Source organism: Zingiber officinale, chromosome 5B (assembly GCF_018446385.1).
Source record: "Zingiber officinale cultivar Zhangliang chromosome 5B, Zo_v1.1, whole genome shotgun sequence".
In the NCBI taxonomy this organism is placed as follows: Eukaryota; Viridiplantae; Streptophyta; class Magnoliopsida; order Zingiberales; family Zingiberaceae; genus Zingiber; species Zingiber officinale.
In genome coordinates, this window is record NC_055995.1 from 23552225 (window position 1) to 23575254 (window position 23030).

The 23030-nt window shown below is 40.2% G+C and overlaps 1 protein-coding gene and 1 long non-coding RNA gene across 2 annotated transcripts; both read left to right on the top strand.

The window, feature by feature from the left end:
• The first annotated feature begins 1879 nt into the window (after positions 1 to 1879).
• On the top strand, positions 1880 to 2645 carry LOC121984240. Its single transcript, XM_042537079.1, has one exon. It carries the CDS (start codon positions 2087 to 2089, stop codon positions 2378 to 2380), a length of 294 nt encoding a protein of 97 aa, XP_042393013.1. The 5' UTR covers positions 1880 to 2086; the 3' UTR covers positions 2381 to 2645.
• Positions 2646 to 11487: 8842 nt separating this feature from the next.
• LOC121984243 lies at positions 11488 to 13370 on the top strand. Its single transcript, XR_006112828.1, has 2 exons — positions 11488 to 12110; positions 13184 to 13370. It is a non-coding gene; the product is annotated as an uncharacterized LOC121984243 (long non-coding RNA).
• Positions 13371 to 23030: the final 9660 nt, after the last annotated feature.

Sequence of the window (23030 nt, forward strand, 5' to 3'; positions counted from 1 at the left end):
TTATGTCAACTCCTTCTACATTTAAACTTACACATCCTTCCTTCAACCTCAATTGTTTCTGATGTTTCACAAATTAATTAAATTACCCGTTAATTATATATCAAAGCTTTCAATTGGCTTTTGGCAAACCTTTCAGGGAGTTCTGGGACATACTTGTGACTAGAGTCTCTTGAACAATTAAATCTTGGCGAAAAGCTTTCCAAACACTAGGAGGTTTCCTCTTCTTGATTAATTAATATAAGGCAATTCTATAATTGTTATTTATCTATTGATTTCTAATAATTAATTAATTAATTAATTAAATTTCGTTGATGATGAAATACTCGTCTCATCTTGGCGTCAGCAAGGCACAGGAGGAGAATTGGATCCAGTTCCTTCTGTCCGATCGATCTAACAAAAGGATTTGACAACGAACTATCTTTCAAATCATCTCGTTAAATGTTAACGTTACACTAATAAAGCACTGACCAAGAATTAATTAAGAAATTAATACAGCCAAAACATGAAACCAAAATGCATGCAGTGCCTTGTCACTTCTCTATGGACGCAGTGTTGTTGGGTTGGCAATTTGGAATTTATTAAGGGTGGTGTATAGTGAAGGAAGGTTGGTACAATAGAATAATAACAACAAATGTTATACTAATTAAATCAACTCATCAAGACAAGTGCGTTAGTCCACCGTTTTCTTCGGCCATTCTTGCCCCTTTGTCGGCCTCATTCAAAGAAATTATTATTACAAATTTAATATTTCTAAAACAACTGGTCAATGTTTTAAAATTGTTAAAAAATATTTTTATATCATTCACTCTCAATGTATCATTAATTATCATTATTTAATAGACATAACAATGTCAAAGAATTTAACACCCCCCCCCCCTCCCTTTTTTAATAATTTCAAACTTTAGAAATGAGTTTTTGTCCCATTCTATCACTTACAGGTTTTCTATTCAATTTGATTTATTATCTCAAAGATGTCTAGTGTTGTTTCAATATCTCTTTACAAATTAATCACAAATTAATTCTACAAAACTGTTATCTTTTTGGACTTCTAAATTATTTTTTCTCCTCATTTTGTTTTTAGCCAGAAAATAGATTTGCTAACATTTTCCTCGCGAATAGGGTTTAGGTCTTTTGCTGATGTCTCCCTCCTAAATAATTAGAGAAGGAAATAACTAGAGACAGAGAATAGAATCAATGCTTTCCTAATAGAATAGACCCTCAGTTTATGGGATTTTTTTATCTCACATAGAATCATCCACACAATAAGTTGGGTTAGAATCTCAAGTGACGAGATTAAATTAAAGAAATCTAACCAAGTAAAAGAAAAAAAGACAAAAAAAAATTGTTCTCCTGGTTATAAGTTTAAAAAAAATATATTACATGTTTAAGACATAATAATAAAATTAAAATTGGAAAACTAGTTGCTGCTTCTTCAGTCACAGCACGAGCGAACTCAGGATCATCTTTCGTCAATCAGGATTTCCAAGGCGCGCGAGGAAGAAGGGGAAGAAGCAAGTCACTGAGCTTTCTGAACGTGGAAAAAGCGAAGGCGTCAAATCATTGTGGTAATGTTAGTAGCAACTAAAAGTCCGGAATCAAGCAAGAAAAGTGGGCACAAGCTGGGGATCATGGCTGTGGTCGGGAAAAAGCGTCCACTGACAGAGGCATACTGTGCTCTGCACATGTAGCAATTTGCATCGATTGACTCCTCAATCTGAAGGTAATTAACGTTTGAAAGAATGACAAAAACGCTTGCAATTTGCGAAGAGATTGGTCCATCGCTTTCCCAATGTGAAAATAATTTTTTGTCGAGTTGTTTCTATGTCGGACCCACCATGTGCTGCTAACATTCAAATCTGACCGATATAATTTACCACCTGTCAGACCAATCCTGCTTGCCTTGCTACATTGCCTCCTTCCCTTGCCTCACTACCACACAAGGCTCGCGAGCTTTGCTCCTGCAAAAAGTGCTCTCACAAGGCACAGCCTTCCTTTTCTTCCTTTCTCCTACTTGACAGTGGAAAGCAAGCAGTACACGCCCACGAAGGTAGGTAACACAAGGTCTTCCTTTTCTCTGGACTTGTCCATGGGGAACTGCATGGAGAGATGTGGAGGTACGAGGCAGAAGAAGGGAGAAGAGAGTGGGCCAGAGAAGGGGGATGACGGAGGCTGCAAGGTTAAGATCCTGCTGACGAGGAAGGAGCTGGAGTGGCTGGTGCTGCACTTGAAGAAGAACGGGGAGCAGAAGCTGGAGGATGTGCTGATGGAGATGGAGATGGAGAAGGAGAGAGGGAAAGGGAAAGGAAAAGGGTGGAAACCAACTCTGGAGAGCATAGTGGAGATCCCAGAGGTCCTGATCATTGACCACCCTGCTGTTTAAATCACTTCCCTCAAGAACCTCTTGATAGGTATGACTCCAATTGGGTACAAGCAAGCATATGAATTGAGACTTGTTTTTTGTTTTTTGTTTTTATCTCCATGATTTAAGTGAGAGGCACAAATCTTCTGATGGTAAGGTGCCTAAGATGGAGGTCCTGTAAATATTTAATATTGTAGTTATGTTTGATCAGGAGTGAGTTACCGATCTGAACACTTTAATTATATATTTGAGGACTCTACATCTAATATGAGATCATTCATTTGCATTTTTTGCTCCTGCTTCTACTTCCAATGAGCTTTTACTCTCCAGTTCTAGTGTAATATAAGCTCGATCATTCTTGTGCCAGTAAAAGCGACTGAACTTTTTGTTAATGAGTTAAGGCAGATCTGGAAACTCAATCTAGAATAGGGATATGCTTGTTTTGCCCTCAAAACATTAATTGCCTGCTTTGAAATGCACCCAAACTTTTCAAGTAGTCACTTTGCTATACAGATTGCAGATTTGTGTGCGTGGTTCTGAAAATACGGGTGAAATTTCCATGACATTCAATAACTTACGATTTCGTTATGGAATTAATATCCCCTCCATTGTTGCAATGGCTAGTAGTGAAGAGATGTGTCAGCTCTCGTCGAAGTTGGAGGGGCGTGGGGTCGGGCTTCAATCGAACGAAGTGGAAGCCATCTGTGCTGAAGGTAAAGCGGCGAAGGGAGCGGTCGTTGTGCTGCGTCAGTTGACTAGTGTTATGAAACTTGAAACTGACGTGATTGATTGAAGACGAATCACCAAAGAGAGAGAGTTGTTGAAGGAGTCGAGAGAGAGGAGATTATGGCGCAAAGGCCCCTATGAGGTTGGATAGTCAAGAATCATCATCGTCATTAGTCTTCTTATTAAGGTGGCCCTGCGAATGGAGATGTGGAAGTCGCCATGCCTACTTTCGGGACAGCCTTGGTGGCCCCTGACATTGTTGAGATAGAGAGCATGGGAAAAAAAAAGTCTGCGAAAATAGACTTTTCCCTGTGTAGGGATGATCTTTTCATTTCCGGGGCTTTTCACCCTATAATCAATCCAACGAAGTTAGAAATCAAATTGGGGTCAACTGCACTAGATTTTCCAAGATTATAGTCAATTTTTTTTTAAAAAAAAAAAACTCGAGGATACAACGACTTCTCCACATGATTCGGTTACTTGTCTACAATTTAGTATTGTTTTGTTTATCTTTGCCGACGATCGTTTCTGGACCGCAGTTGGACTTGGTAATGGAGTCGATTGGGAGAAGAATTGGCCAGATCCCGTCGTGATCTTTGACAGTTTTGATAAAACTTTGTTGATTATCCAAGATCGTGAAATAAAGACAATTAGGGTTTACATCGAAACATAAAATGTCTCGTGACTTATGGCCAGTGAATGTTGTGATTTGTGTTGCCTAGAGAAAACGGGAAAAAACAAAGGGTGGGACCAATAAGTTCAGTTAGTCATAAATTATAACTTCTTGGGTCATAAATTATAATTATTAGTTACTGCGCATTACATTTATAATATAATACATGAATAAATATAAATTATATAAAATAAATATTTACTGTCGAGTAATTAAATAATATTATTTAATTTAGTAATTTGAAATTAGATTATTAATTATACTTTAGATTATGTAGCAAGAATGTCTTATATCCTCCTAATAATCAATAATATAACTATTTAGATACAGAGATAGATAGATGTGTTTGTAATTTTTCTTGAAGAATTGATGAGATACAGATGAATTGATATGGCTGTATCGACATGTAGAAGAATCGAAATAGATGGATTGATACGTTGTGATATAAAAAGGATAAAAATGAGAAAGTTATAGTAAAACTAGAGAGGGAGAAAAAAATAAGAGAATGATGAAGAACCGATGAGAATTGTAGCGGTGAGAAAAAACAAATATAGATAATAAAAATTAGTTTATACATTTATGATTTGACAAAGATAAGAAATTAAAATTATTAATAAATTAAAAATTATTTTCAATGTGAAAAAAAAAAGACATCAACATAATTTAATTTTAGATTTTTCCAAATTAATTAACAATTAATTATTAAAGGATCCATATTTTTAATTAAATAGTCAGATAAATTAATACCTGAATTAGTCCATGACACACCAGTGAAACACTCAATAATGCTCGAATTAGGTGAACTTGGTTAGTTAGCATCTTGTTTCTTTTTGATCGAACCTTGGACCGGACTTCTTAATATAACTTCTTTCACAAGCTATCCCCCTCTCCAGAGAGTAGAGACAACTATATATATATACTTCCAAGACAACGACAACCACTAAAGTAAATTTAGCAACCTACTTTCATGTTAATGCTCTTAGCAAAGTATCACTCCACCATTGTTCATCTAATCAGTTCGAGTTAATCATTATTAGCTATATTCACTAATGAACGAGTTAAGAAAGTGGCGTTAATGGGTATTTTGAAGTTAAAAAAATGTTACAGCTAATGGCGGATATCATCCCTCTTGAAATTTTATAATGAATCATCAAGTATCTAATGAAACTCTTTTAGCTAAGCTGTCAAATATGTTCATAGAATATACTTGAGAATTTATTCTAATTCCGGACCAAAATAAAAAAGGAATTTATTCGACTCCAACCCATTGTCCTAGCTAATTCCGGACCAAAATGCTATACACTGTAATTCTGTTGTATTAAAATATCAAGAAGACCACTGTATAAACTCGTTAATTGGAGCAAACAAGTTTACGGCTTAAAAGGCTCACCCTCGCTCGTTCGCCGGCACTTTGGTGTTGACGGCCACGGCGTGGATCGACAGCCTCGCCTTTGGCTGCCAGTCATCCTGCTACCCTACCCACGCCTTCACATCTATCACCCCTGATCAATCATCGCCAACGTCTCCTCGACTTCGTAGTATATCATGAAGAGAGTAACAATAGTTAGTGTGATGTGGTGGAGAGGTATTACCGATGGTGGAAGGTTCAAGGTGGTGGTTGACGTCGAAGATAGCCCCAGTGGCGACGCCGGCAGACTTCTCGATCCAGCTTCACCCGTTGTCCTCGTAGTCCCAGCTGCCATTCTTGTATCCATCCTCAAGGAACAGCTCTGCGTGCAAGAGAATTAAGCAATCTCATCCCTTATGTGAAGTATTGAAAAATTTTGGTAGAACTCTTGAGGAGAAAGAGATATTTTGTTTTCTATATATATTAAACTTTTGATTACAAAGCCTTTATATAGACTTGAAAGAAACTTAGAGGGTAAGTAAGCTTAAATGCTAAACTTAGAGGGTAAGTAAGCTTAAATGCTAAGTAACCATTTAGCTTATCAAGGTGACTCTTTGATTCATACAACAATTGCATGTACGATGGAAGAGTGATGATCAACACATTAACTTTAACACTCCCCCTTAATGTGTTGTCGGATTCCAAGTTTGGCTCGGAGCTGTTCAAATCTTTCTCTCGGAAGTGCTTTTGTGAAGATGTCAGACAATTGCTCCTCAGATCGACAGAACTCAAGTTGAATTTCTTTATCTTCAATTGCCTGTCGAATGAAATGATGCTTGAGTGCTATATGTCGAGTTCGGCTGTGGTGAACTGGGTTCTTAGCCATAGCGATTGCAGATTTGTTATCGCAGTATAGCACGGTTCCTTCAATCTGATGATGACCGAGATCAGCTAAGATTCTTCGAAGCCAAATTGCTTGTGAAGTGGCTACTGATGCTGAGATGTACTCGGCTTCCGCAGACGATTGTGCAACACTTTGTTGTTTCTTGGACAACCATGAGAATGTTGCTGAACCAAAAGAGAAACAGTACCCCGAGGTGCTTTTCATGTCGTCTAAGGATCCACCAAGATCACTGTCACAATAACCGACAAGGTTAAGTGCGTGATTCTTTTGAAAGCTTAGACCGAGGTCGGTTGTCCCTTGAACATATCGTAAGACGCGCTTTGCTGCACCGAGATGAAAATGGCTCGGACTCTGCATAAATCTTGAGAGTAGACTTGCAGCATACATAAGATCAGGTCTAGTTGCTGTGAGGTATAACAAATTACCAATGAGGCTACGATAATGAGTGACATCCGCTGCTTTTCCTCCATCTTCCTTTTTCAATTTCTCCCCCATAATAAGTGGTGTAGAGACAGGATTGCATCCCAGCATGTTGAATTTCTTCAGAATCTTTTCTGCATATATCTTTTGGCAAATAAATACTATCTCTTCTTCTTGGTAGATCTCCATGCCCAAGAAATGTCGAAGTAGACCCATATCGCTCATTTCATACTTTTGAGTCATGTCATTTTTGAACTCTTCGATCATCTTCTTGTTGCTTCTAGTGAAAATTAGATCATCAACATAAAGAGTGACTATAAGAACATCATTACCTTGCTGCTTGACATACAAAGTTGGTTCACTCTTGCTCTTCTCGAATTTTGTTTGGTTGAAATAGTTGTCGATCTCACTGTACCAAGCGCGAGGAGATTGTTTAAGTCCATATAGCGCTTTCTTAAGTTTGTAGACTTTTCCTTCTTTTCCTTTTAGGATGAAACCCTGAGGTTGATCTACATACACTTCTTCCTTCAATTCACCATTGAGAAACGCTGACTTGACATCAAGCTGATAAAATTTCCACCCTTTGCTGGCGGCGAATGCAATTATAGCTCGGATTGTGTCAAGCCGAGCTACTGGGGCAAATGTCTCCCCATAGTCAATTCCAGGCTGTTGAGAATAACCTTTGGCAACTAGTCTTGCTTTGTGTTTTTGAATGGATCCGTCTGGGTTGTGCTTGACTTTGTAGATCCATTTAACACCTATGACTTCTTTATTTGTCGGTTTATCAACAAGCTCCCATGTCTGATTTTTTTCAATCACACGGACTTCCTCCTCCATTGTTTTTTTCCACAATTCTTCTTTGATTGCTTCATCAAAGTTCTCAGGCTCAATGGAGCAATAATTGCATGTAGCATATATATCATCTAATGATCTGTACCTTTTTGGAGTTGTGCTCGGGGATGAGGAATTTGATGAAGTTGGATCAGTTGAGCTTTCGTCATTGGGTTGAGATGAGCTTGAATCTGGTGTGCTTGGCTCAATTTCATCTTCTTTGTCAGTACTGATCAAAATGTCTTTCTTCTCAACTTTGTTTTCTTCCCAATTCCATAAAGCATTTTCATCAACTTGAACATCTCGGCTAATAATAACTTGACCCAACTGTAGGTTAAATAGTCTATAACCTTTGCTCATGGTACTGTAGCCGACAAAAATACATCTTTCGCTAGATTCGTCAAGTTTGCTTCGTTTCTCTTTTGGAATTTGAGAATAGCAAATGCTTCCGAATACCTTGAGATGGTTCACCGATGGTCTTCTACCACTCCATGCTTCAAACGGAGTCTTGTTCGGTATGGCCGTGGTTGGGCATCGATTGGATAAGTAAACGGCTGTGTAGACTGCTTCAGCCCAGAAGATTTTGGGTAAACCTTTCTCGTGCATCATTGATTTTGCCATTTCAACGATTGTCTGGTTTTTCCTCTCGGTAACACCATTTTGTTGAGGGGTGTACCTTACCGTTAGTTGCCTTTCTACTCCTTCATCTTCACAAAAATTATGAAATTCTTTAGAAGTGTATTCTTTGCCTCTGTCACTTCTTAAAGTTTTGATGAAGCATCCACTCTATTTTTCGACGAGACTCTTAAACTTCTTGAATATCATGAATACTTCGGACTTCTGTCTCATGAAATAGACCCAAGTCATGCGAGTGTGATCATCGATGAAAAGAATGAAATACCTATTCTGAGCATGAGAAAGGGTGTCCATCGGTCCGCAGACGTCGGTGTGGATAAGTTCCAACTTTTCTTTAGCTCTCCATGATACTCCTTTCGGGAAAGGAAGTCGATGTTGCTTTCCAAACGCGCATCCTTCGCATATATGTTGCTTTCCTTCTATGTGAGAAAGTCCTTGCACCATACTCTTGCCAGATAATTCTTTGAGGCTTTGAAAATTAAGATGACCAAGTCGTCGATGCCATAAGGTTGATGTCAGGTAGTCCGAGGTAGAAGCTCGATGAGCTTTTAGATCGGCATAATTGATGTTGAGAGCGAAGCTTCGATTGACCATTTTGATCTTTGTGAACATCTTTGACTTATCTCTCCTGTCAAATATAACACATTCATTGTTATCGAAGCAGAGCTTGTACCCATTTTCCACCAATTGTCCAAGGCTGAGTAAATTTTGACTCAAGCTCGGCACACACAAGACATTGTTGATGCAGCTCGGACCTTCCTTCGTCTCGATGGCGAGTCTCCCAAGTCCTTTTGACTTTGTTTGCTCTCCGTTTCCAAACTGAACAGGAGCATTGATGCTATTGTCGAGCTCAGAGAAAATTTCTGAGATCGGCGTCATATGGTTGCTACATCCGCTGTCTAGCAACCATTTTCCTTGCTCCTTGTTGGTGGCTGTGTGACATACATAGAATGCTCCATGTGTCTCCTCAGCTGTTTGATTTTCTCCAACCTGATTTGCCTGATAAGAGTTCCTACTTCGGCAATCTTTGGCGAGGTGACCAAATCGATTGCATATTTTGCATCTCGATTGGCCTTTGAACCAACCGTCCTTCTCTGAGTGATTTGGCTTATTGCAGTTGCTGCAATTCGATGAGTTATCTTTTCCTCTTCCTTTTGAGTTACGTCCACCTCGTCCTCTTGATTTCCATCCACCTCGTGATTGACCCTCTCGTTCGTTGTTACCAATTTTGAGCTTTGATTGGAATGCACCCTCTATTTGCTTTTCAGAATGTCTGGACAATCTTTGCTCGAACGATTTTAGGGACGCCATCACTTCTTGAACTGTGAGTGTTGTAAGGTCCTTTGTTTCTTCAATGACGACAACAATGGGATCATATTTCTCGGGAAGACAGATGAGAATCTTTCGTACCAGTCTCTGATCTATAATATCTTCACCATGAGATTTCATTATGTTGACCAAATCAAATATTCTGGTTGAGAATTCCATGAGTGTTTCTTTCTCCTGCATCTTGGCATTTTCGAATTCCTTGAGTAGTGATTGGAGCTTAATCGCTCTCACTTTCACATCTCCTTGAAATTCGCTCTGCAAGATCTCCCATGCTTCTTTAGCAGTGTCGGCACGCATGATTCTGGGAAATATAGCCTTAGTGACTGCTCTTTGAAGGATTGAGAGAGCACTTGCGTCGGCTTGTCGAGACTTCTCTAATTTCTTCAGACCGGCTTCGTTGAGGGCAATGGTTTCCTCGGGCTCTTGCACTCCATTCTCCACAATCTCCCATTGGTTAAGAGATCGAAAGATGGTCTTCATCTTTACATACCAGAAATCATAGTCTTCGCCATTGAACTCTGGAATGAGATGATTGATGTTTGTTAAGCTCGAGCTGGCCATGGATTTTGATTGGTAGAACCTGGAGGCTCTGATACCAACTATTGAAAAATTTTGGTAGAACTCTTGAGGAGAAAGAGATATTTTGTTTTCTATATATATTAAACTTTTGATTACAAAGCCTTTATATAGACTTGAAAGAAACTTAGAGGGTAAGTAAGCTTAAATGCTAAACTTAGAGGGTAAGTAAGCTTAAATGCTAAGTAACCATTTAGCTTATCAAGGTGACTCTTTGATTCATACAACAATTGCATGTACGATGGAAGAGTGATGATCAACACATTAACTTTAACATGAAGCCTCAAATTTGCATCTGGAGTGGGGGAATAGATCATCTGATCTATAAAAAAAAAGTGGACCAGAAATAGATTTTTATAATTATGGTCGGATTATGATCGTGATCTGATTATAATTGGTTACGATTTCTCCTTGGGTTCACCGTCTCCCATATTATAATTTGAGTTAGGATGAGTAGCCAAACGACGTCGACAGTGGACAAGTGACAAGGCAACTTGGCGCGAGAGAGGATGACTTCCGAGTGGTCTCCGGCCACCTACCTTGACCCAAACTATAATATGGGGGACGATGAATCCAAAGACAGATTGTAACCAATTGATACCGGATCACGATAATGATCCAGCTACAATTGTAAATGGTCTATCTCTCGATTCACTTTTTTATGAACTAGGAGATCTGGCTCGTGGAACGATGACTCAATTGTACCTTCACACGTGTTCAGGTGGCACACAGGGCATCGAACCCGTTGTTGAGCCAAGTTAGATCACGATGGGCCATTGGCTTACTAGCGGTCTAGTTATTGAACCGAGGCCAGAGAGTGGAGACCAAAGAACAATTACTCTAAAAATTATTGAAAAATTTTATGAACAGTTGGGATTAATGTGCGACTGTAATCGTCAGTTTCTAGATTCATTTATAACTAGAGATTGAGTGTCCCTGGGGTAAGATTGGGTTGACTAGTGTGAGATAGAGTTGCTATAATAGGATAAGGGTTCGAATCTCAACAAAATTGAGAAAAAACTTTTCCCGCGCTAGCCGACCATTTGAGACTGCTGGATGGTAGATTCCACCTTTGATTACAATTTATAACCAGAAATTGAACCGAATAATTGATCTAATCACTACCTTCTGTGAGCGGAGCCCACACTTCTCCTTCGAGTTATCCTTGAATTTGACTTTGATGACGGATGCACGGGAAACCCCATTGAAATGTTCCTATTCCATGGACGTGATGAATTTCTTATCTCAAAATTTAATTTAAAATATTATCTTTATTTTACTAATGAGATAGTTGAGGTATATAACATCTTGAGGTCAAAATTCAACACCTCTGAGTATGTAAAATTTGGTGCTCATCCTCCCTAGTCCCTATATCTTGACCACTTATTCTATGTAAATTTTATTAATAGGCTTTCTTTAGTAATTATTAATTATGAAGTAATATATAATAATTAATTTCAATAATAAATTTTATATAGTAAATATTATTTTAAACTTAATAACTTAAAAAATACAGTCTCATTTTTATTTGAGACTTTATTTTATAATATTTATTTGATAAAATAATAAATCATAAAATAAAATTAATATATTTAAACACTGAAATAATAAATTTAAACCGATTAATTTTTTTTTCCCGATTTATAATTTTTTCACTTATCCTTTACTAAAACACCTATTTTTTTTTCCCACATTTTCCCGTCGCACTTCTTTCCTTTCCTCCCTACAGCATCGCTGCTGGGCTTGTTCCCTCTCCCACCCCCTCCTTTACCATCACGATTTTTGTCTCCGACGTTCCGCCGAGGTTCCTTGCCGGACTTGCCCCTCTGACTCCGCAATAGCTTCCCCCGACCGCTTGTGAGCTCTGATGGCCAAGACTTCCAAGAAGATGTTGAAGCGAAGCAGGCCGATGCCCTAAAGGAGTCTGGTCGACTTTGCATGCCTCGCTTGGGAGCTCCTTGTTTTCGGATCCTTCGCATTGAATCTTATAGCCATCTCTTTGTTCGCCTCACCTTCGCTATACCAGGGTGGCACGCCACTAGGTTTTGACTTTGAAGGTTCGCGAAGGTTGCGCTCGTCGCGTTGCAGCATTCTGACAGACAGAAGGAGGAGATGGTTTCGGAGGAAGAGGAGATCAGCGTGTCTTCCTCTTCCGGCCCCCTCCCCGCATCCAAGGATGTCGTTTTTAAACCTTGCCGTCTCATTCCCTTCGTCTACTTCGACAATGGCGGAAGAAGGAAAGATCGCTCCCTCCGATCCCCAGCTGGAAATGCCAAACGCAGATGATTTTGATTCGCAGAAGCCACAGGTGCGTGCAATCTCTGGTGACCCTGTGATTCCGCGTCCTCAATTTGATAGTTCGAAATGGTTTATTGGAGCTAGGGCTTCCCTCCAATAGATTCGAGGATCAAGCTCTAATTTTTGTTTTCATAATTGATTGTTGTATCTCGTAATTGGATGCATAGATTTCGTCTCTTCAATTTTGGATCGATGGTTTCGGTCGATAGGTATTGGAATTTGAGAGTCTTTGTTCTGAATTAGCTGTTCAATGTCGTTTGTATTGTGTCAGTACGGGAATAATATTTCATTTGGAATTGATAGAGGGAACGATGAATTGATCAGACAGCAGACAGAGTGACATGCTTCAAAGAGATTGTTTGCTCTTATTTTTGGGACATGTCTAGCATTCACATTTTTTTTTTTTTGCCTTAGCCAATTACTTTGCATAGTCTTTTGAACTCCGTGATTGCTGCTAATGATGTACTAATTTTGTATTTTCTTGTGATGGTTTATGAAGGCGTTCTAATTGCATTACAAAGCAAGAAAAATGATATTCTTTCCTTGAAGAATCTAGTTGTTTATCTCATGTTGCTTATTAACCTCATATATTTTGGCTACGTAGACACTAGATATTTCTGGTTTGAAGATGTCATATGCACTCATATCACCTGGAATGGTTTCTATATTAAATCCAGAGCCCAATGAGCTTGGTGCAGGAATTTATACAATTCAGTATTTTCCGTCTGAGTCCAATCTCTGGCTTTTCTCCTACAACTCTAATACCAATGAAGTATAGCATACCTACATAAGGTTCCTTTCCATGTCTGCTAATCTTGGTTTCAGTTTTTCTTTAAATTATCAATATGTAAGTTACTTAATGCAACTTTTGCTAGTGCATTAACCTTCTTTCTGCTGAGTTTGTTGGAGATAAAACCAAAGAAACAGGAGGTTTATTCCTATGAACTTAAATTGGAAGTTAATTGTTTAGATATTTTTTGATTTAGCTGGATCTTCATTATCTAACAGTTTTTGCTATACTAATTGTCTTTGACGGAATGGTAGTTGACATGAGATTTGTCTATTCCATCCATTGCCTCGTAGGAAATGCTATTGCTGATAACAACTTCGTGATCGTGGGCGCATGCTCAACGCAGCTATTGCAAGCTGCCCTTTATGCTTTATTTCCTCCCAACACTCCTGGGCCACTTAGCTCTGTTTCTGCAGTTCCATACTTCTCGGTGAGTTCCATTACATGCAATGCATAGAGCCAATTCCCAAGGTTTCTGGATTTACATGGAAAAAATTTTGAGGTCTCCAACTCCAAGTTCATAAGTTTAGCTGTTTTGATTCTAAATTGCATGTTCATGTATCAATTAACTGAACCATCATTACATTGAACTAATTAAACTACTTGACTTTTCTGTATTGTCATGTTTATGTTATGAACAAGAAAGGATGCTTTATGCATTTTAAAAATTATATTGTTATGTTTATGCTTATGTTGTTATTTATTTATGTTTGCTGTTCAGTTGGAAGCATTGAATAGAGATAACATCTACTTCATTCCATATAATACTAGGTAAAATTTTAATTATTTATCAATTTCTACTGATGCGGTGATAAAGGGGGGCCTACTAAGTGCGGGTCAAAGGAAGGAGATAGAGGTCAACGTGAAGGTCAAAGTCAAGGAGGTCAACGCCAGAGAACCGGCAAGCACGCCTTGAAGGAGCCCGAGTCGGTCTCTACTACAATGGCTGATTGGGAATGAGGCTCCCGACCGGTAATGATCTAGTTAGAGCGGGTCTCTACTGCAATGGCCGATTGAGAATGAGGCGCCCGATCGACCATGATTTGATTCGAGTAGAAGGCCCGTGCAGCAAAGATCATTGGACGCTCATCATGGAGCAAAGGAGTGTTAGGACGACCGAGGCATTAGCCTAGTCGGGCGAACACAAGATGTCAGGTCGCGTTACCCCATGGAAAAGTGGCTCAGTTAGGCCGAGCAGGGGAGTACTCGACCGAGCGGCTATTCCGCTCGGCCGAGCAAAGGGATCATTGACGTATCTCTCAATATCCTTTTGGGAGATAGTGCTGCTGACACCAAACATGGTCAACAGACAGATCATACGGCAGAATCTGCCACTGTTTCATCAGAGGTTTGCACCCCCCATTAAGATAAGGTGTCAGAGACGCTTTACCGACGCGTCCTTTCATAGGACAAGTATGGAAACGTGCAGGCGCCTTGGACGTGCGGCCGCACATTTCTACGGCTCCATACGGTTGGGGATGCGTGCTCGCACGCCACCAGAACTCTATATAAAAAGGGGGGGGGGGTTCAGCCATCGGAGGAGGTACGCGTGCACACCTATTCTACTATTTAGAGCTCTCGTCTACTGTTCATGTTCCTTTTTGCTGCTGTCGATGATTGACTTGAGTATTAGCGGGTCAACGTTAGGGACTCCTTCCCCGGTCTGGCACTGACGTTTTTATCCTTGCAGATCGGCCATAGTCTTCATACAGTCCACCAAGGAGCCACATTCCTAGCCAGCCGTCTTCACCAAGTATGGACAGGATCATATTTGGCGTCTTATGTGGAAAACTTAGCTTGCTTCCGAATCGTGAAGATGGAGGACGCTGGACGACTCACCACCGTCACTTTGACGTAGGAAGATTTGGACATGTTGGTCAACGCCCGAGCAGCCAAGTTGTTGCAGCAGTAGCAAGAAGTAGCAATTGACGGCCGAGCAATGAACGAGCCAACTGTATCGTTGAGAGGACAATGGGTCGACTAGTGGAGCCGAGCTGAAGAGCAGGCCGGTTGGCAGTCGCATTACCAACCAACTGACGTCTCTCGTGAAGCGTCGAACATGCCAATTCCTTATCATCGAGCGTTATTCCGCACGCCCTCAGAAGAGTAATGACGAGCGGAAAGAGCTAAGGGATCCTCTTCAGAGAATGCGCCCGCTCGGGATGGGCGAGAGGGTAAGACGACCCGACTGGATGATTCCCCCGAGCGGATCAATCAACAATTCTCCCAAGAGATTTTGGAGGACTAGCTACCGGCTAACTATCGACTATTGACAATCGAGGAGTACAACGGGATGACCGAGCCCGAATACCACTTGGTCAAATTTGACAAACAAGCTACTCTGCACCAGTACACGGACGAGTGAAGTGTCGGGTCTTCCTCACCACTTTGGCTGGATCGACGCAACGATGGTTCCAACATTCATCAATCGGCTCAATACGCGCTTCAAAGATTTTCGAGTGACATTATTGCATCACTTCGCTATCAGCCGTCGCTACCATAAGACGAACGTCAATCTGTTCACCATCAAGCAAGGGTCCAAAGAAGTACTGCGGGCTTATATCAAAAGGTTCAACCAGGTGGTCATAGACATCCTTTCGGCCACCTCGGAGATACTGCTTAGTGTCTTCTCGCAGGGGCTAGCAGAGGGTGAGTTTTTCCGCTCATTCATTCGAAAACCCTCTAGAGACTTCGACCACCTGCTCAGACGGGCCACCGAGTACATTAACATCGAGGAGGCTTAAGCGGTGTGAAGGAAGGAGTCGGTCGCCGAGTTGACCACTGCTTCTGAACAGCGTCCCTCAAGCCATAACCACCTGCCAAAGGGACCATGAGCGGGAACATCTCAGCAGCAACATGAGGATTGAGAACATGCTATGCAACATGTTGAAGTAGAATGACCTAGAAGCTCAAAAGGCCGAAAATGGATGCCCTTGTTCTATTCCTACCATCGATCGACAACGCATAACATGTTGGGGTTCAATCAAAATCCCACATTGAAAAGATTTGGGAAAGATCAGGGGGTTAAAAAGGGTGTAGGATATCTCCATTGGCATGAGACCTTTTGAGGAGAGTCCAAGAGCAAAGTCATGAGGGTATAGACCCAAAGTGGATAATATCATGCTATTGTAGAGATATGTGAACATCATTCGGTCCCAACAAGTGGTATTAGAGCGAGGTCGCTCTTCATCGGAATCATCGCCGGAAAGGGCAACAAGCTAAAGGGAGAAGAAGTTGAAGCAAGTTCAACAAAGTCAAAGGCTTCAAAAGAGCTTAACTTCAAATGGAATTCCAAGATGGATTTGGATATGACACAAGGATGCCTCCACTATACACATTGACAAGCTTTGATTCTTGGAAATCAAGAATCGAAAACTTCTTTATGATGAAGATAGAGTAATAGTTCGCTCTCATGGAAGGTTTTGAAACTTCAACAAATAGCAAAGGCAAAATTCTCAAGAAGTGCAAGTGGAGCCAAGAGCAAATTCAAAGTTGTGAGGCCATGATAATGTGACCAAGCTATTGGTCAATCTATTGCCTAGTAATATTTTGAAGCAAGTGGGAGAATTTGAAGATGCCAAGGAGCTATGGAACAAATTGGCTAAAATTCATGAGACCCCCTCCATTGCATCAAACCAAGAGAAATCCAAAGAGGACAACTCATTGGAGCAAGACCAAGAGGAAGAGGATTCTGAAGTTGAGAGGTGCTCTACTCAAGAAGAGGAAGTCCAAGAAGCTTCATCCTCAACTAAGTACAACGGAAAGGGTAAAGAGGGAGCATACTCTTTGTTCAATGAGCAAGAGGATGAAGATGAAGAGGTTTCTATCTCTAGGATTGAGGGGGAGCGTCATTCATTGACACCGGAGAAAGAAGAGGCTTCTACCTCCGGGTCAAGTGAAAGAAGATGATGCCACCTCCACAAATCAAGAAAAATCAAATAAAAGATCATGTGCCACCCCTACAAGCAAAGAAGATATAACTATTTCAATATTAAATAATAAAAGTTACATTATATGCTTTGAGTGTAGGGAAAAAGAGCACTACAAGAGTAAGTGTCTTAAATTGGTTAAGAAGAAGGGTCAAGTGACACCTAAAGGCAAAGAGAAGCCCAAGGAGACTGACCTCGTGACAAAGAAGAGCAAGGAACACATTGTATGTTTCTTGTGCCATCAAAAAGGACATTATCAAAATCAATGTCGAAAGGGGAAGAAATCGACCAAAATTAAAGGAGGAAACTCAAATCAAGGGGGAGCTATTAAGAGCAAATCTAAAATATCATTTATTGAGTCTATTCCTTTAAGCAATGATAAAAAGCATGTTTGAAATAGTTTATATTATTTTAATGCTATTTATCATGAAAATAGGAAGCATTATAGAATTAAAGAAAATTATGTAACTTATTATGCTAAAATCACTCAATCTAAGGATAGAAAGATGGATAACAAGTTAGGCAATAACTCTAAGGATTTTAGATATAGGTCTAAAAATAGAAATGCCCATAGGAATCAAGGAAAATTAAGATATAAAGATTTAAGGTTGGAAAATTAAGTCTTGAAGTTAAGACTTAATAAATTAGAAAAGACTTTAAAGAAAATAGAAAATATTCTTAGGGGTCAAAATGAGCAAAAACTAGGTTTAGATGAACAAGAGCCATCCTATGATCATAGAGGTTTGAGATACAAAGCTAAAGCCAAGAAGGAGGTCCCTTCTTATCATAGGGTTTCATATAGTTATGGAACCAATCCTAGGCCTAGGAGTCAAGTCAAAGATACAAGGGAAGCTATTCCTAGAAGTATTTTTGCCAAGACCAACGTGACTAAGACTTCTAAGAAGTCAAAGAAAGTCACCAAGGTCACAAGGGAAGCTATCCTTAGAGTTGACCTAGAGAAAGTGACCAAAACTTTTAAGAAGCCTAGAAAGGTCATTAGAAAGGTATTTAGGAAAGTTATCCCTAGTGAGTATCTAGAGCATCCAAGGAGCACCAATAGGTTTTGGATTCCGAGGAGCATATTCTTTACCCCCTAAATGAGTTTAGAGAGTGTCAACTTTAAATGGGTAGGGTGGTTAACCCAATCTTGATAAAGTTGACACTTAAAAACATTTTCAAGGTTTTTATTAATATTTGAAAATGAAAAGGATAAATTGATTACTCTTTTGAAGAGTAAAATGTGCCAAACTTTGAGGAAGTGGATTTAATTTTAATTAGCACAAGTAGGAAAGAGCAAAAGAAATGTCAAGTTGGGTTTTGATATTTTCATGAGAAAATGAAGGCAATCTAGGATCAATTTTAGTTTAGCTAAGGATTTAAGATACTTAGATAGATTATGTAGGTATATTTTATTTATGTTAATTGCCATGATTGTTTGTCCATCATATGTCATGACATCATATTTTGCATTCATGCTTGTTTTGAAAAACAAACAAAAATACCATGTCATGTCATACATACATCATGTAGCAGTAGTATATTTTCTTTTGAAAATTATTCCTTTTTGATGTATGCCATAACATGTATCATTTTAATTTTCTTTTAATTAAGGGCAATGACATTTACTAACAAGTGATATCGTAGATGGATGTTCATAATTCTTAAAATGCCTAGATAGATATGCATAATCCCTAGTTTAGGGTAAAACCAAAATCTACAACTCACAAAGATTATAAGGTGACTTGTATGTGTTTTAGTGCACATTAGATATAAGTGATGTTAAGATGATGAACAAGACTCAAAATGTTGATTTAGTGCATCTATTTGAGTTTTGATTTCATCAAAATATATAGTTATGTGTACTCTAATCATTGGGAAAGTTAATGTACAAGTCATGTGCATTGAACCCAAAGAAAATGGTTGAAAATTAGTTTTGAAAATCATTTAAAATATATTTTGGAAAACCTTGATGAAGATTATTTTTTGATAGTAAATATCATTGAAAAGTTAGACACAAACTAGAAGAAAACATTAAAGTTTTCAAATTTGTGTCAATATTTGCAAATAAGGTGTATTTTTTAAAAAAATTATTTTTCCATGATAGCATATACCCTAAATAATGTCTACAAGAAGTTTCATGATTTTTAGAATTTTATAGAATTTTTAGGATATTTTTGAATTTCAGTTGAAATTAACTTTTAGGAAATCAGAGCTTCAATCGATCAGCCGATCGATTGGAGAGCTCCAATCGATCAGCCGATTGATTGAGATGTGTTTCCTGTGAGCAGAAGCTCACTGAATCGATCAGCCGATCGATTCATTCCTGCCTGGATCGATCAGTGGATCGATTCAAGCATTTTCTCCGCGAACAAAAGCTCGCGGAATCGATCAGTGGATTGATTGAACAAGTGGCAATCGATTGAGTCCTAATCCAATCGATTGAGAAGGCTGATTTTGACTGGCAAAGTCGGATTTCAACACTTTAAGCCATTTTTAGTCTCTTTAACCACTCCTAATCCCTTAGAATATATTTATATACATTTAAGGATAGTTTTCACCCTGAAAACAAGGAGAAATTGTTAAGGAATACTAGGTTGAAGTTTAAGTTGATGTTTGCATTCAAATATTGATATTTAAACTTCAAAACTTCAGATTTTGGGTTTTCTAAAGATTTAGGGATTCCAAGTTATTGTTAGTGCAATGATAGATGTTTGGAGCATGTTTTTAGAGGGAGTCATTTTTTAAGGACATAAAATTTATTTTTCAAACACCATGGAATGTGGTTAACCTTCGTTAGAGTAAATGCTCAAGGTTGAGTATTGAAAAACAATGGAAAATGAATATCTTCATTATTGAGTTCTGAATGCTCTTGGATGAGCATTGTGAAGTGGTTTAATACTCAAGGGTGAGCATTGGATACAATGAAATGTACGAGACCTTCATTGTTGTGTTGTGAACAATATGTGAGGTTGTGAACAACGTATGAGTAAGTTTTCAGGAGGAGAGTTTTTGATATATGCCAAAGAAGGAGAATGTAGGATTTAAGTTAAACCTTCATTATCTAAAGAGGGAGTTTGCCCTCTGGGAAAGGGGGAGAATGAAGGAAACCCTTATTCATGCTTTGGCATGAAGAGAAGTTGAGATTATGAGATTAGCCTAACTTAAAGGTATTATCAAACATTAAAAAGGGGGAGATTATTGGTGCAATATCCCTTGGGTCAGGTTGACCAGGCTGACTAAGCTTGAGTTGACTCAAACTTGAGTCTTGATATTTGTGTTTCGATGTTTGGCAATATATGAAGATTGCAGATGCAATTGTCCAATTGGGGATATTGTTGATGCAATTCCCTTCTGGTCAAGGGATGACCAGTTTGATGTGAAGAAGAGTCAAGTATGTCAAACTTGATTAGATATTTGGCTGGGAAAGTCCTAACTGGAGGTTAAGCAAGTGGAAGTCTTGGTGAGTGAAGCTAGGCAATTGGAAATCCTTGTGAGTGAAGCTAAGTAGTTGGAAATTCTGGTGAGTGAAGCCAGGTGAAGGACCTAGTGAGTGAAGCTAAGCAGTTGGGAAATTCTGATGAGTGAAGTTAGGTGAAAGACCTAGTGAGTGAAGCTAGGCAGGTGAAAGTCCCGGTGAGTGAAGTCAAGTAGTGGAAAAATCTTAGTGAGTGAAGCTAGGTGAAAATCCTGGTGAGTAAAGCCAAACAGATGGAAAGTCTTAGTGAGTGAAGCTAGACAAATGAAAAGTCCCGGTGAGTGAAGTCAGACAAGTACAAATCCAGGTGGGTCAAGGTTGACCGGACACCTAGTGTTGGGAAGTCTAAGTAGGTCAAAGGAGTGATCGATTACTTGACACAAAGAAATCCAAATGAGTCAAGAGTGACCGAACATCTGGTGGAAGGAAGTCCAAGTGGGTTATGGAGGACCAGACACTTGACACGAGGAGAAAAGTCCAAGTGAGTCAAAGGATTGACCGGACACTTGGTGAAAAAGCCCCATTAGGTTAAGATTGACTGGATGCTAGGCACGAGAAGTCCCAATAGGTTATGGTTGATCGGATGTTGGGTTTGGGAGCCCTAGACTTGACTCGGGCAAGCTAGGGCTGGTCAATTTGATCAAGTGATCAAATTGGACCAAGCCCAATCGATCAGCTGATCGATTGGGCATAGTGTTGCGACAAACAGCAGCCCAATCGATCAGCCGATCGATTGAGAGCCTTTGTCGCGAGCACAGAGAGCAACCCAATCGATCAGGCTATCGGTCGATCAATTGGAGCTGGGATTATCGCGAGGAAGCAAGCGCACAGAAGCGCGCTGAATCGATCAGGCGATCGATTCAAGTCTCCCCAATCGATCAGCCGATCGATTGGGTTATGATCGTTGTTCAGGTTACAGGTTTTAGACGGCTGGGATCGCTGGGATCTGACGTGACAATTGATTGGGAGCTCTAGAAGCGCCAAGTTAAAGCCGTTGCACACTTTCTTCTTCGCAAGAGTTCTCCCGATCTTTACACGACTTCTCCAACTACTCTCCGCCAGTTCTTGGAAGCTCTTGAAGACAATTGTTGCACTTCCAAGGTTCAAGAGGCATTTACAAGCAACAAGAGAGCAAGAAGAAGGTTTTTCATTTGTATTCTTTGTATTTTTCTTTTTACGTTGAGTTGTATGCTTGTATGGGTGTTGTAAGAGGCTTCTCCACCTCCAGTAGTACCGAGAAGGAGTTGTTTTTCTTAGTGGAGAGTGCTCGTGTGTGTGGATCCTTGGATTAATCACATCTTCTTGAGGTGGATATCAAGTAAATCTTTCGTGTTAGTGTTGTAAGTGTGTTTTGTGTTTCATTTCGTTGCATACCATCATCACAAAACAAGACAACGAGCGCGACGAGCTATTCACCCCCTCTAGCTATAAATCGACCCTAATAAGTGGTATCAGAGCAATGGTTTAGACCAAATATCATGTGGGGCAGCCTTAAACGAAGTTGAGGGTGGGCCCAGAGTAGATCAGGGTGATCGGATGCTTGCGAGGAGGCTCGGAGCAGGTCAGAGTGACTGAATGCTCGTGGGGAGGTTCGAAGTAGGTTAGAGTGATCGAATGTTCCCGGGGAGCCCAGAGTAGGTCAAGGTGACCAGATGCTTGCGGGGAACCCGGAGTAGGTCAAGGTGATCAGATGCTTACGGGGAGGCCTGGAGTAGGTCAGGGTGATCGGATACTTACAGGGAGGCAAATAGGTCAGGGTGACTGGATGCTCGTAGGGAGGCCCGAAATAGGTCAGGGTGACCAGATGCTTGCGAATAGGCCCGAAGCAGGTCAAGATTGACCGGATCCAACTGCTTACGGGGAGGTCCGGAACAGGTCAAGATGACTGAATGCTCACGAGGGGCCCAAATCATGAGAGTAATTGTGATCTTTCGTTTGAGGGGAGGATTGTTGGAGTTCAATCAAAGTCTCACATTGGAAAGATTTGGGAAAGATCATGGGGTTAAAAAGGATGTAGGATATCTCCATTGGCATGAGACCTTTTGGGGAGAGCCCAAGACAAAGCTATGAGGGTCTAGGCTCAAAGTGGACAATATCATGTCATTGTGGAGATATATGAACATCCTTCGGTCCCAACATAACACACAGGACTACTATGATTTGAAAGCAGGGGCAGGTCGGTCGACCCCGCAAAAGTTCCGTTGCAGGACTCCCTCACCCAAGCTCTAGCAGCACCGTCGATCAGGTGAAAAAAGGGAGGAGGCGAGTCCCAAGGTCGAACAACGTCGAGATCGGGCCCATCGAAGATGAGAGTCTAGTCCTTCCCGAATCTCGGTCGAGCGGACCTAGTTCTCGGCGTAGGAGGAGGAAAATAGAAGCAATGTCGCTCGGGGAGAAATAGGGATGATCGCCGGCGGTCCGACAGATGGGGACTCCAACCGAGCAAGGAAGTCGCATGCCCGACGACTTGAAATTCATACTGTTGGATGCAACAAGGAGAGGGCGGACGGATCGGAGATCATCTTTGGTCCTCGGAACTTGGAGGGAATAGAGGTCTCTCATAACGACACCCTGATCATTCAAGCGGTAATAACTAATTACAATGTTCGTCGAACTTTTGTCGATGTAGGCAGCTCGGTGAACATTATTTTCAAAAAGGCGTTCGACAAGATGTAGATCGACTGCAACGAGTTGCAGCCCATGACCACTCCTCTATATGGGTTCACCGGTAACGAG